The sequence below is a fragment of the Centrocercus urophasianus genome, unplaced genomic scaffold, assembly GCF_019232065.1.
Source record: "Centrocercus urophasianus isolate 14NV4802_14NV808 unplaced genomic scaffold, USGS_Curo_1.0 seq_26, whole genome shotgun sequence".
NCBI classification, from domain to species: Eukaryota; Metazoa; Chordata; class Aves; order Galliformes; family Phasianidae; genus Centrocercus; species Centrocercus urophasianus.
Window position 1 is genome coordinate 14,823,595 of NW_024884822.1, and position 13,469 is coordinate 14,837,063.

General features: G+C 49.4%; 1 protein-coding gene across 2 annotated transcripts in view; it reads right to left on the reverse strand.

The window, feature by feature from the left end:
* Positions 1 to 1,361: 1,361 nt before the first annotated feature.
* SEPTIN8 (septin 8) overlaps positions 1,362 to 13,469 on the reverse strand; it is a 30,946-nt gene continuing 18,838 nt past the window's right edge. For both annotated transcript variants that reach the window (XM_042826144.1, XM_042826143.1), the window contains exons 5-10: positions 9,698 to 9,859; positions 8,049 to 8,145; positions 7,515 to 7,683; positions 7,155 to 7,287; positions 6,371 to 6,561; positions 1,362 to 3,948 (exon numbers count right to left, since the gene is read on the reverse strand). In XM_042826144.1, the coding sequence (XP_042682078.1) occupies positions 3,945 to 3,948; positions 6,371 to 6,561; positions 7,155 to 7,287; positions 7,515 to 7,683; positions 8,049 to 8,145; positions 9,698 to 9,859 (756 nt within the window). In that variant the 3' untranslated portion in view covers positions 1,362 to 3,944. The remainder of the gene's footprint in view (positions 3,949 to 6,370; positions 6,562 to 7,154; positions 7,288 to 7,514; positions 7,684 to 8,048; positions 8,146 to 9,697; positions 9,860 to 13,469) is intronic.

The window sequence follows — 13,469 nt, forward strand, 5'->3', positions numbered from 1 at the left end:
CTGGGGGTCAGGGATTTGGGTTATAACACCTGTAAGTCTACAGAACAAAGCTGCCGAAAAGTTATTGCTTATTGCTCAGAAATGTTAGACTCCAGCAGTAGTGTTAAGGTCGGTCAGAGGTTCTGGAGTGACATCCCAAGCCAGACAAGGAGAGGAACAAACCAAATCCCACTGCAGCAGCAGCTCAAGCAGCACGCTGAGAGCTTCTCCACCAACCCAACTTTGTTCCTCTCCCCTGGGAAGTTCAGTCACAGTGTTAAATGCTACGGCTGGGCCCTCACCCAGAGGTCAGTGTTTGGTTTCAGTGTAAGCCATGCATCAGCCATAATTAGCAGGTTATCTTTTGGCAAATACCTTGGGTTTCAACTTTATCAAGAGACCTGATCAAGCAAACTTTTCCCAATCAATCAGTGTATCTTAGTCCTTGCTACACAATCTCTTCTGTGCAATATATTGCAAGCTTAAAGGTGAAAGCACCAATTAATTTCTTCTGCATGAGATGTTTTGGCCTTAATAAATCTTCTAATTAACATATCTTCCTGTTGTTATGGAGTATGCGCTGGGAAGACTAAAAAAGCTACAGAAAGAACAAAAGAGAATCATATTTAAGCGTCAGATCATCGCATTAAGTACAGACAGGTTGAAGTACAAATCTGATGCACGCTGCTGGACAAACCTCCATCAGCAGCACCACCTGGGCAGCACTCATCAGCCAAGCTGTATGGTTGGGGTTGAGGTTGGCCTTCAGTGCAGCACTGGCCTCAGCCCAGCAGCAAATAAAACCCAGAGAGGCTGAGCTGAGCTCCTCAGGCAGCAACGTCCCACAGAGCTGACACCAAATGGGGCTGTGAGTAGAGCTCCATCAGCCACCATCCCCCAAAAGAGAACCCCAGGCTGAAGCTGTGCTCTTTTCCTGGCCATATAAAAGGACAGTGAGGTGTTTCTCTAGAAAAGGCCCATCCTGCTCCTATTCTGTTATGGGGAGATACCATCCAGACACCATCTGTAGGCTGTGCTTTGATCAACTGCTCGGCGTCATTACATCCCCAAAAACACTGGTAGGTACACAAATCCCACAGAGGAGAACTTAAAGACAGCTTTGGCTCAAGGAGGGACTGCATTTGGATCGAAGCCTTAGGACTTCCCTTTGGGTCAGGGATCGTGTGTGATGTAGAAGTTGGTTCATCGTATTTCTGAGTGTTCCCAAAGTCCATAAGACCTGAGATCTGGGAACAATTGCTATTTCACAGACATCAACCAGACAGCACAGGAAACGCACTGCTCAAATAAACGACACCACAAAAAACTCAAAATACATGTGAGATTTAATAAAAGAAAAGAAAAAAAAAATAATTACAAAGTGAGCGGAAAGAACTGAAAGTCAAAAAAAAAAAAAAAAAAAAAAAGAAAGAAAGGCAAAATCACCCAACACATTTGGAATGGCAAAGCAAATGGCTGCAGTGCTCAGAGTGCACCCCTCCCTGCTCTGAGCAGGCAGACTGCAGAGCTCACAGCCCCACAGGCACCTCTTAGCTTAGGAAGCACACAGTGAGGATGGTGGTCAACGTTTAAACAATAACAGTTTTTTCCCCATTAATGCCAACGTGGTACAGAGAAATGTATGAGATGGCTGAAAGAAGTGCAACTGAATGGCTCCCATCCTGGAGGGCGGTCCTGCCACGGCTCTGCTTGCAGGAGGGGAGGTTCAGGCTGCACTGAGATCAGCATCGCAACGCATTCACAACTCGTTAAATAAAAATAAGATGCAGAACTGCTCTACAGGCCACGTGTTTAAATCCTGCCTCAGCCAAGAAGGGAAAACCACGCACTTGGAGTGCAAGAGAGCAAAACATGAGCTCTGCTGTGAGACTCTGATGGTGACTGCCCCAAAGAGCAGATGGACCTGAGGTCAACAGACAGCTGCGAGGAAAGGGACGTCCATCACAGTAATGTCAGTGAATACAGAATCATCATCAACATATCACTATGTACATTCTGGATCTCTTCTCCAGGGAAAGCTGGGATTTCTCCACAGTGCCACGGGTCAGCAGGCTCCTACACTCTGTTGCTATCGTCGTTTCCCTAACTATCTCTTATCCTGAGGAAAAAGGATTTATGATTTCTGCTGAGCCAGGGGAGAAAGAAAGTATTTGCATAGATCTTATTGGCTGCAGCACAAGATCAGGAAAAAAACACTGAGTGGAAAAGCGTGGCAAGGTTTGCAGTGTGGTCAGAGCTCTGTTCCAGGCCTCGGGAGCATCGGCCCTGAGAAGCAGAACAGCTCCAGCACAGCTCTGCTCACACAGGCAATTAGCACACCAGAGCTTCTCTCATTAGCAATAATCAAAATTGTGCCTCTGATTCGCTGCATGAGCAAACTGAGTCAATGGTGAGCTGGAGCTGTTCTGGATGTAACCATCGGTTGTGTTCTTTGTATGTTCCCTTAATAAAAACCACATCGGCTCTCTTGGTACGAGGGCTACCCTACAAAATGCATCCCAGCAGCACAGCCTGGGCAGCCCCGTGCTCAGCCATCAGCTGATGCAGCCTGCGTGCATCTCCGCATTGGTCCATTCCAGAGGGCACTGTGAGAGGCTCTTTCACACCAAGTCACACAAACAGGACTGGCAGTGCACCCACAGAGAGGGACAACATCTGTACAAAAACAGTTTCACACCTGACCACATATTAAGGAAAAATGAAAGAGCTGCTTCAATGGGATACGCCTCATCCAGCATCGTGCCCTTCACACAGACCTGCACCTCGGAGCCAGAACTCAGCATAAGGATGGGGCTTTAAGGAAAAATAATGAGAGAAATCCTCAAACATTAATGCCTAAACAGAAATGCACACGCTCCCACCAAATACTCAGCCACAGCAGTGTTTGCTGCAACTCCAAGGACACTGCAGGGCTGACATTTAATAGCTGTCCCATCTGCTGTCTGATGGAATTGGGTCCGACCCTTTTTCCATGAGAACACTGCTGTGTGCCTCCGTGCAGCTGTGTTCTGCCTATCACAAAGCAGTGAGATGGAGCAGAGTGCCATAAAAGCAGCACAGCTCACGGCCAGGGATCTCCTCAGCACGTGTGTGCTTACGGCTATTTCCCTTTTAACAACCACAAAGGAAAGATGCCTGCTTCAAGAGCTTTTCCAGGGCAGTGAATTGTGCTGCTAAGTGAGAAGTGCCACAGCTCCTGTAGCTCCACAGGACACAACACACACATATGGAAAACCCTTATATGTAAAAATTCTAACTTCAGCGGTAAAGAAAATTCAAAACGTTGTCCCATGAGTTTTATTAACCACTCTCTCTTTCTATATATATATATATATGTATATATATTATAAATGAGGAAGAATATGTTTATAGAGAAATTCAGGATTAAAATATATAATTAGGGGAACAGGGGTGACTCGGACCAAGGTTCCCAGGGCGGAGGTTCTGAGCTCTGGGCTTTGCCCCTGTTCTAAACTTATTCAGATCCAGGATTTTGTTAGAAAAATAAACGTTTCGGCATCCTTCACACCACTCCTCCCATCTGAGCACCTTCAGAGGGAGAGAAACAGTGGAGCGATGGCTCGAACAGTCCCCATAACCAATGACAAACGAAATCTAGGGAGTAAGCATTCAGCTGCTGGGTAAGGGGAGCTCAGGCCAACTGCTGCGGACACCTGACACACAGCTGCTGGGCTTAGGACAGGATGTCTCACTTTGGGGATGAGTTGATGTTGTTTAGAAGCATTTACACAGTAAGGTTACGTCCTCAAACACAGCACAGATCACAGCAAGTCGTGACACAGCAACCACTGGAGATGCTCGTGGTCTCTTTCGCTTTGGTCCATGCACACAATGTTATGAGAAGGGTCACGGGGTGGGGAACTCAAGCAACTTAAACACATGAAAGCACCAAGTCCACTCTTGGCCTGAAAGTCTGTGTGTGATTAACTGAAAGAAACAAAGCATAAAAAAAAAGCATGAATTAAAATTAGGAAAATTAAGCAAAAGCAAAATGTAGTGAAATGATTAACAAAAGAAAAGAAAGAAAGAGAGGGAAGGCCAAGCAGTGCTCTGGCATCACACCAAGGCTGCCATGAACAACACACCACAAAGCACCATCTGTTCAGCTGTGTGTGCACAGAGAATCTCAGCACAAACACGTTTGTTTCCTCTCCCCACCTGCAGTTCTGCTGTCTCCATTTCTCACTTATTCATGCTACTCAAACCCTGGGTTAAAGTACCAGAGGGGGCAAGAGGCTCAACCACCTTTCCTAAAAAAAATATATCAATCAAACCATAAAAGGAAAAAAAATAATAATAATAAAAAGCACTGAAAATGCCTCTTCCTACCCTGGAGCCCACAATCCCAGTCCCAGCAGCCCCACCAGCAGCACTGGGATGTGCCTCTGTTCACAGATGAGCAACACGCCAGTAAGGAAACCAGCAAGCACATGAGTGCTGCTCACCAAGGAGTGCATGCACCCATCACAGTGTGTGAGGTTCTGTGGTCGCATCAACCCAACTCCTGGGCTGGGGCTGCACTCCCTGACATGCTGCTTCCCAGCATGTGGCCAGATGGAGGGGGGTCTGGGAAGGGGGCACCAGCAAGGCAAGGCACTGGCGAGGAGCCTGGTCCTCAATTATTAGTTAACAATTCGGGCAGCAAGGCACTGGCAGCACTGCCCAGGGCTGTGGGTGCCCAGCGCAGCCTGGGAGTGAGGGCTTTGGGGTCCCTTCCAACCCAAGCATTCTAGAATTCTGTGGTTCTGTGATCTTCACAGTCCCTTCCAACCCAACCATTCTATGAATATTGTTATCCTGGATAACACGTATCTGTGCTGCAGCACAGATGCCCACATTTGGAACCAGGCTGCAAACTCATCAACAATATATCTCCTATCCCAAACGGCTTCCTCTCCTGAACTTCTTAGCTCTATCCCCACTAACAGTGCAGTCCCACAGCTGGGCCCCAGATCTGCAGAGAACCCAGGGACAGGGACAGGGTGCCCTCACTCCTGGCAGCCCCACTGCCCCCAGCCCCATCACAGGGGCGGGCAGGGAGCGGAGCAGTGCTTGCAGTGTGCTGTGCACAGCAGGAAGCCTATTTCTGTTGCAGGCAGGAAGCTGCTGCATTTCCGCCAAGCAGCACAAAGAGCAGCACATGCTTGGAGTGCTCATGGCCACAGGTCAGACCTGGGTCCTGTTCTCAGCCCCTCACTCCTATTGGAAGTCACTCAATATGACCGACCCTACTTCCAGCAGAACATTTTGCAAACTGCTTTGGGCGCTGCGTGTGAGGTTGGATGCACACAGAGCATGCTGACAGGTCTGGAGACCCATTTTAACACCAACATACTTACATTCCAAGCAAATAAGTTAAATAACACATGCTGTTACCTTCCTAGGAAGAAACAAATGGCTCAGAGCCCCAGCACGACTCTGCTGCCAGGAGCTAACCAGGGTATCACTTCCCAGCCATCTCTTTCCTCTCACCAGGCTGTGACTGCACTGCCCTGCTGGGACCACACGCAGCTCTGACAGCAAATTAACTGTAAGTGCTGGAGGGACAAACTGAGCGCCCTGCATGCCAGCTTGCCTCATCCTGTTCCTGCACAGTGCTCCTTGGGTACCAAAATGGCTGGGGGCCGGACAGCACCACCCCCATTTTTATTTTTAAAGATAAATCTTTAAATAAACCTGTTTTCTCTATCATTATAACCAGGCAGCTGAGAGAGCATTATATTGCATGTCCCTCCTCCATACTCCTGCTGGCTTCAGCAATGTCAATTAACCTGCAGCTAGATAAGAATTCTACCTTTAGGGGAAAAGGGCTTTCTCAGTTATTCAGCATAAGCAGAACTCTGTCTTGGAGTCCTGCATCACATGGAGCCCTAATGAATTCTCTGTGTTTCTTCATTCTAACCTGCTTTGTTTCGCTTTTCACAGCTCTACCTCTAAAAATAAACAGCACTCCACAAAAAGAGGCCCTAAAGCCACAGAGCAGAGCAGGATGGGGCACCATGCCTGCAGGACATCACAGTTGTGCCAAGGCTGTCCCTGCTTCTCTCTGCTGGGGAGACAGTACAGCAATTTTCAGCTCCCTTCCTGCATCCAGCAGCTAAGTGCTCCCATGGCTGCGTGCCCTGCAGGGCTCCAGGCCTTTAGAGAACAGCCCAGAACTGAGGAGCCACCCTGCAGCCAGCAGGGCTTCCCTTGGCACAGGTGGCCCCTTCTCTCCTGCACTTTACACAAAGCCTGAAGGGTAAAATTTAGGTTCCAAAACCCTTTTTTCCTTATCTCTCAAAACGCTGCAGTCTGAGAACTTGCCCCCTCCCAGAGGCAAAGGAGACACTCCAGTTTGGTCACTTACTTTTTCCTGTCTTTGTCCTTCTTCAGCGGCTGCTGTGAGGTAGCCTGCAAGGATTGGGACTGCAAGGTTTCCACCGCGACTTTCCGCCTGTTGAAGGCGTTCATCTCTTCCTCCAGCTCTCTCCTCTTTTCCTCCACCTTCCTTTTCTCTTCCTGGTGTATCCTTTTCAGGTGCTCAAACTTCTCATGCAGCTGCAGCAGACAGGCACTGTGAGCACTGCACCAGGCACGACCACCAGCCCCATAACCCCCCGCCCCCTGAACCTCCCGCGTATCTCAGTTCAGGGACCGAGGGCACAGTGGGATCCCACATTCCTGACCTTTGAGGTCCTTTTCAACCCAGGCCATTCTGTGATATGATGTGACCCTTCACTCCTTGGAAGACGGTCCATCTGTTTCCCCTTGCAGCACGGCAGCTGCCCATGGCCTCCCACCACCGACCCCTGTGACCGTGCACCTCCAACCCGATGCTCACCAAACCATTCTGCACTGCCCCCTGCTCACCAAGCAGCAGCCGTGTCTCCTACGCACGGCACAGGAAGGGCAAGACTTCTGTTTCTGAAACACCTAAACCAGTGATGCTGCTCTGAAAACACGACCGTGCACCCTTCCCTGAGCAGGGGAAGGTGTGTGTGTGAGTGTATATGTGCATGTGTGTGTGTTGCTTTGGCTGGCAAGGTCTACTAAGCATCTGCTCATGCATTCCAGGATTTGTGTGCTGCTGAGACCAGATCCTATGGCTGAGTGTATTTTGGGCTCCTCTCAGGGGTTTCTGGCACACTCACCTCTCTCTCCTTCTCCTTCAGCTCTGCCTCCGTCTCCTTGACTTTGTTAACAAACATTTGTCTCATTTCTTCCTCTTTCTTCTGGAGCTCACCCAAGAATTCTTTTCTTTTGGTCTCGTATGTTTCTTGCAGGCTGGGTAAGAAAGCAAACGGAATCTAGACTTTCTGAACAACAGTGACTTAGGGATGAGGAAAAGGCATGCCTGCCTGCTTCATTAAGGACAAAGAAGCAGGGAAGGGAACAAGTTCAAATGCAAGGCTCATATCTTCCAGCCCAGCGTGGCAGATATCATCCACAAACCCCTGCTTTTCTTTGGGGTGCTGGTGCCCTACCACGATGGCAGATGTGAAGGCCCTCACCTGAAGGGCTGGCTGTCTGGGTCCGTGTCCTTGAAGCCCATCTCCTCCAGTTTGCACCTCCTGTACAGCTCGTAGTGGCGGGTGTGGGTCTGCTCCCGAAGATCCTCCATGTTGACTCGGATCAGCATTTCTCGCAGTTTCACAAAGTCACAGTGACTTTCATTCTCAACTGATTGAAAACAAGTGAGGAGTCAGCAAAACACACATGAGAGGGAGGAGTACTAATGCACATTCAGCCCAACTCCAGAGATTCCCCTCCCATGGATGTCTAGCTGCCATCCCCCATGGGATAACCAAGTTCTTTGGATACAGTGATTCATTTTGACCATGCCAGAATGGGTGCGAGTCCAAGCATTGCTCAGACAACTTATTTCAGATGCTGGTGGTTATGGGAATTCAAAGGCAAGATTGGCCAACCCACACAATGCTGCATGGGACACATCCCCACCATGCAGCACAGCACGCCTTCCTGCACACACTGGGAAGGGCAGAGCTGTAGGGTGCATGCATCTGTCCATACAGGTGGCAGCTTACCTTGCACCACTCCCCACGGGTACTGCCGAGCTCTCACCAGCTTGTTCCCCACCTTCACCTCCTCTGTGCTGCCAACCACAGCAAAGGGCAGATGAGCCTGAAACAGAAGTGACAGCAGAGACTCAGGGCAACGGAGCTGTGAGGAGTTTGGAGCACACATCCTGTAGGGAGCAGCTGAGGGAACTGGAACGGTTCAGTCTGGAGAAGAGGCAGCTCAGGGGAGACCTCATCACTCCCTACGACCCCCGAAAGGAGGTGGTAGCAATAGGGGGTTGGCCTCTGTTCCTGGATAACAGCAATAGCATAAGAGGGGATGGCCCCAAGCTGCACATGGGGAAGTTCAGGTTGGGTATTGGGAATAATTTCTTCTCCAAAGAGCAGTCGGCACTGGCACAGCTGCCCAGGGAGCGAGGAATCACCAGCCTGGGGGTGTTCATAACTGTGGGGATGTGGCACTGGGGGACGCAGTCAGTGGGCATGGTGGGGTTGGGGATCTGAGAAGTCTTTTCCAGCCTCAGTGATTCCAGGGCTCAGTCCTTGGGCCAACCTTGCGGAGGTCAGCCTAACCTCCAGGTTGCCTTCATCCCAACCCAGGGTCTATCCAAAAACCTTTCCTCCGAAGCCCTCTACCTCCAACGCTCAGAGCAGTTTCCCCTCTGCCATAGCAGAGCAGCTTACTAGCAATGCTGGCTGGACTGAACTTAATGAGGAAATATTATGGGAACTCCAGGATCACTGCTGATCTGCCTCTCTCCATTTGTCAGGTTGCTCCCGCAGCTGCCATCTCTCTGTGTGCCAAGAGCAGGGAGCTCCCTGCCTCGCAGAAAACACAAGCAAAGACATCCACACACAGGCCGTTCCCTTCCAGTGCCCACATACAACTGCTGTGCCACGTGCAGGATGCAACACGTGCTCTCTGAGGCTGCAAAGCACCAAAGGTTGCAAGGAATGGGGCACTCAAGGCAACAAGCACAGCCCTGCAGGGAGCCAGGGCCAGGCACACTGCTCTGTGGTACACCCACGGGGCTCAGGGCTGCAGCACATTTATCCCTCCCACATGTTTTATTTAGGAAACAAACAAACAAACACGAAAACACGTCAGCTGTCTCTATTCCACAAAAGGTAAAACTCTGAGCTGGGAGTAAAGCCAAATTCCTCAACTTGAAATTAGTTTTTCATATTCTTCCACCACATCTGAGTTTGATCTTTGAGTTTAAAATAAGACAAAATGGAGTCTAACAGTTTTTCCTTCTTCAAATTGGGTTCTCTCTGCTTAGTGTCCTTAAGTGGAAGGATAACGTAGATCTTAACTGTCAATTTCTTATTCGAAGTTCTTCCCTCCTCAAATGATAAGCAACCTAAAAACAGATAAAATGAATTTTGAAGGAAGTATTTTTCAGAAATCCAATAAATCCAATTCTAGAGCCGAGATGAGCATCTCCAGAGAGCCTGCAGATATTAAATAAGAGCCACATTTTAATTAATTCTGTATGCGACAGCCTCAGGCATCTGTCAGATCCACAGCTCGACTTTGAAACAGATTTAGCATCTGGACAATCCCAAGGAAACTTGCCTTTCAGACGAGTTTTTGCACAGCAGTTCAATGTGTCACAACTTCTGGAAGGCCTGCAGTTGGCAGCATTACTCACATTCATCACAGAGTTGATCTCAGCCACTGCTTCGTCGTCCGTGGGGAACTGATAGATCTGCACACCGTTGCTGACCAGCTCACTCATAATCTTTATCTTAAACTTGTGCAACTCGCTCTTGGAGATGGTGTCTGCTTTGGCAATGATCGGGATAATGTTCACCTGGAGCAGAAGGAAGGACGAAGCAGAGGTGAGCAGCAGAGCTGGGCAGTGGGGGGAGCTGAGGTTGTGCCTGCGAGATGCAGCAGCACTGAACACCAGAGGGAAGAGTTTTCCACTCATTTGCCTACACGCCTTGCAGACAAACGGCAATAAATGCACCCAACCAGCAGATCAAAGCCTCTGCTCCTGCCTGTGTGTTTTGCTACACGCTTCAGCAGAGACAGAGCCATTATCACTGTCACATCTGCAGCCATCACCCCGTCAGTGCTGGCTGTGCTGAACAGCTGCTTTGGAAGACAAGTGCAAAGATGAAACGCTGCAGCAAGACGGTGTGAAACCTTCCTGTGCTCAAGCAGAAAGAGCAAGAAGTCCACAGGTGCTTTCCAGCAGCGGCAGGAGCGCTCACAGGGCCTCTATCAGAGCACTGCTGAGCCCACAGGAGCCACGCACAGCACTGCAAACCCAGCCTGAACAGCACCATGAGCCTGCCTGAATGGCAGCCAGACTCAGCGCAGCACAACTCAGGAATGCAGAGAAATGAAATGAGAAGAGAGATTTGCCATTTAACGTTTCCCCACAGCCAATGCTCTTTGTCCTGCAGAAATCCACAGCAGCCATCTGTTCTCCAGTGAGTGCCCACTAAAATCAATGGCCTTGCTATCCAGCTTCAGTTCTGTCTGTAGCTCAGTGCTTTTCCTTACATCCTTCCTCCCCACTCTGGTTTAGCTCTCACTAAATATAAACGTTTTTCCTTGTTCCAAAAGAAAATCTCCTTAACTTGCTGGCTGCCCCCAAACTATTTCCTGCCCACATCACGCCTGCAGCTGGACAGGAGGAGGCCCACATTCTCCTTTGGGCACAGTTTCAGGATGCCCTGGAGTCAGCAGCTGTGTTAACAGTTCAGATACCTGCCTGGGAACAGGGCACAAGAAGATGAAATCCTTACTTTCTCCCCAGCTACTGCTCTGGCCTCATTTACCAAAGACCTGAAAAGCACAGAGAACCAGGTCTGCTGGCCCCACTCCACTCCTCAGCAGGAAGATGTCCCCATTACAAAGGTGAAGGGGCCATGCCCACAGCTGGTGCCTCACTGACCTGCTACCACATCGCACACAGCAGGCTCGGCTCGGGGCTCATCAGCTCCCATGCAGGAGCAGAAAGACACGGCCACACGCAGGGCTTTGTGCTCTGCAGTGTTTGCAGCCTGGCATGCTGATAAATGAGCACCAGAGGCGATTTCAGTCTGTTCTCAGCTGGCCTAACTCATTGCCCCCTCTCCTCCCACGAGGCACCAGCTCAGCCCTGCTTGCAGCTCGGTGTGTCCTTCCCAGCAGCAGGCACAACTCAGAAAAGCTGTAACCCAAGGATGGGTCAAGTCCCTTCTAACCAAGCTCCAAAAAGGGAAGTCCATCACTGTGTTCAAAACCCAAAAGGGCTCTGCAAGCTGCTGCATTTTCAGTAATCAATAGCCAACACCAACACAAATGCCAACAATTAATTAACAGCAAAAGAACCTCAGTAGGCTCTGATTTTTTTCAGCTACATTTGTCCTGGATCATTCCATCTCTTCCTGACACAAATATGTGCAGCTGCCCTTCAGTAAGAAGGGAACCAGCAGGAACCTACCAGGACTAAAGCCATACTGACTGCACCACCTCCTTCCAGCTCAAGTCCACCTTCCCAGGGCTGCTGTGACTTCCAGGGCACTGGAGTGTTTCTCTCCTTCCCTCTTCTTCCCTCACAAGTTTATTAATTTTATATGTAAGCACAAAATTACTGGGTGTTGATTTCACGCACATCTAGGGAGCCACAAGCTGGATCACCGTGGGTTGCAGGCAAAACCCCAGAGCAACGTCCTCATATCTCCTGGTGGAAGGATGCTATCCTCCATTTAAAAATCTAATATCAAAATCAATAAGTTAATTATTGGAATGTCAGCCAGCTGAATCAGACAGGCATGCAGAAGCTGCATGAAAACCAGTGCAGGTGCTCACAGTCTTTGCTGCAGACGGAATCTTTGAGCAGAGGAAGCGTGTTTCAGATGAGAAAGCGACCTCACAGGCACACATCACCTCCTTCTCACATCTCTCTGACCACAGAGCCATTCCTCATCTCCAAAAATAAAACTTTCAAGAACGTAACCAAATAAGAACGATGAGAGAAAATATTTTTTCCCTAATATAGTATGACCATATGCATTTTTACTCTGTGAAATACAAAATGCAATTGGGTTTCCCCCCCCCCCCTGGCCGGAGGGTTGCGACACGCAAGTCCCAACTAAACCAACAGCGAAATCCTGCCTTGGAAACCAAGCAGTAGATGCACAAAGTGGCCTGGAGCATCATTGCTGGCTGGTGAACCACCCAGGACATGTCAGCTCACGAAGGGCAATTAGCCACAGCTCATAACAACACACAGAAATGGAAACCATCCAGGGACAGCAAACAGGCAGCTGAGGGGTGTCCAGGGCAGCACACTGTTATGCCATCGCTTTTCAGGGTAGGGCTGTAATTGGAAAATACATAGGGAAGCCCATCCCTGCCAGGGTGTACCTGCTTCCTATGTAGCAACCAGCCAGCTCCATCTACCTCAAACCATGCTGAAGATACTTCCAGTTCTCTGGATGTAATTCAATACCGCAGACAACAGCTGGCCATGAGCTCAGCCAATCGAATATTGTGTTACAGTACAATGGAAGATTCTGTTTACAGAACAGCTTTGCCCAGAAGGGATTTTGTAAGCTCGAAGCAAGATGCATTATTGAAATCATGACAGATTCAGCAGCTTGCCCAACACCTGCTGCCATGCCGCTGGCGTGCTAGAGCAAAGGTGTAACTGAAACAGGGTCCTGTGCAATCGTTGTTAAACCAGTCTCAAAAGGTGAGCCAGCACACCATGCTGCAAAGCAATGCCTCTGCTGTACCTTTTGCCTCCGTGTGCCCCACTCTTCCACTGCAAAACAAAGGCCCCAGCCATGCAAAGCTCCCCAAGAAAGCAGGTTCAGGTTGCTCACACCACCGTGGATGTGAGTCAGCGTGCCTCGCCTCTCTGCTCCAACACAGAAAGCACTGCTGTTACTGCTCCAGAGCAGAAACAAAGCTGTCTGGGGTTTGCTTACACCCAGCTCCACCCTGCACATGTGCTGGCCTCTAAGAGCAAACAGTTCAGGTGCACTGGCAAGGGGCACAGCACTGTCAGTATTTTAGGGGATGTCTGGAACGCATCTCAAAGCCCCGGGATGACACTGATGGATTAATGCAACACACAGCCCTGACATGCACAAAAGACCAGTGGTCTCTATTTGCTTATTGTTATTTTGTATGCACCTGTGCAAGGCCAACATGCCATGAAAGTCAAGAAGTTCTTACCATGGTAAGCAGGGAGATGAGAGCAAATGGATAACGTGACTTCAGAGATGACCACTGAAGTGGAACATTAGGAATATAAAAAGCTTGTGTGCACACAAAGTTCCCATCTTTGCACAAGCACAAAGGATTTATTTTGGTACTATGCAAGGACCACATTAAAAGCAGCCACAGGGAGATGTGAAAAGGAGGGAATGCAGAACCAAAGGCAGAAAAAGGCTTTGTGGGACCACCAGCACCAAGGG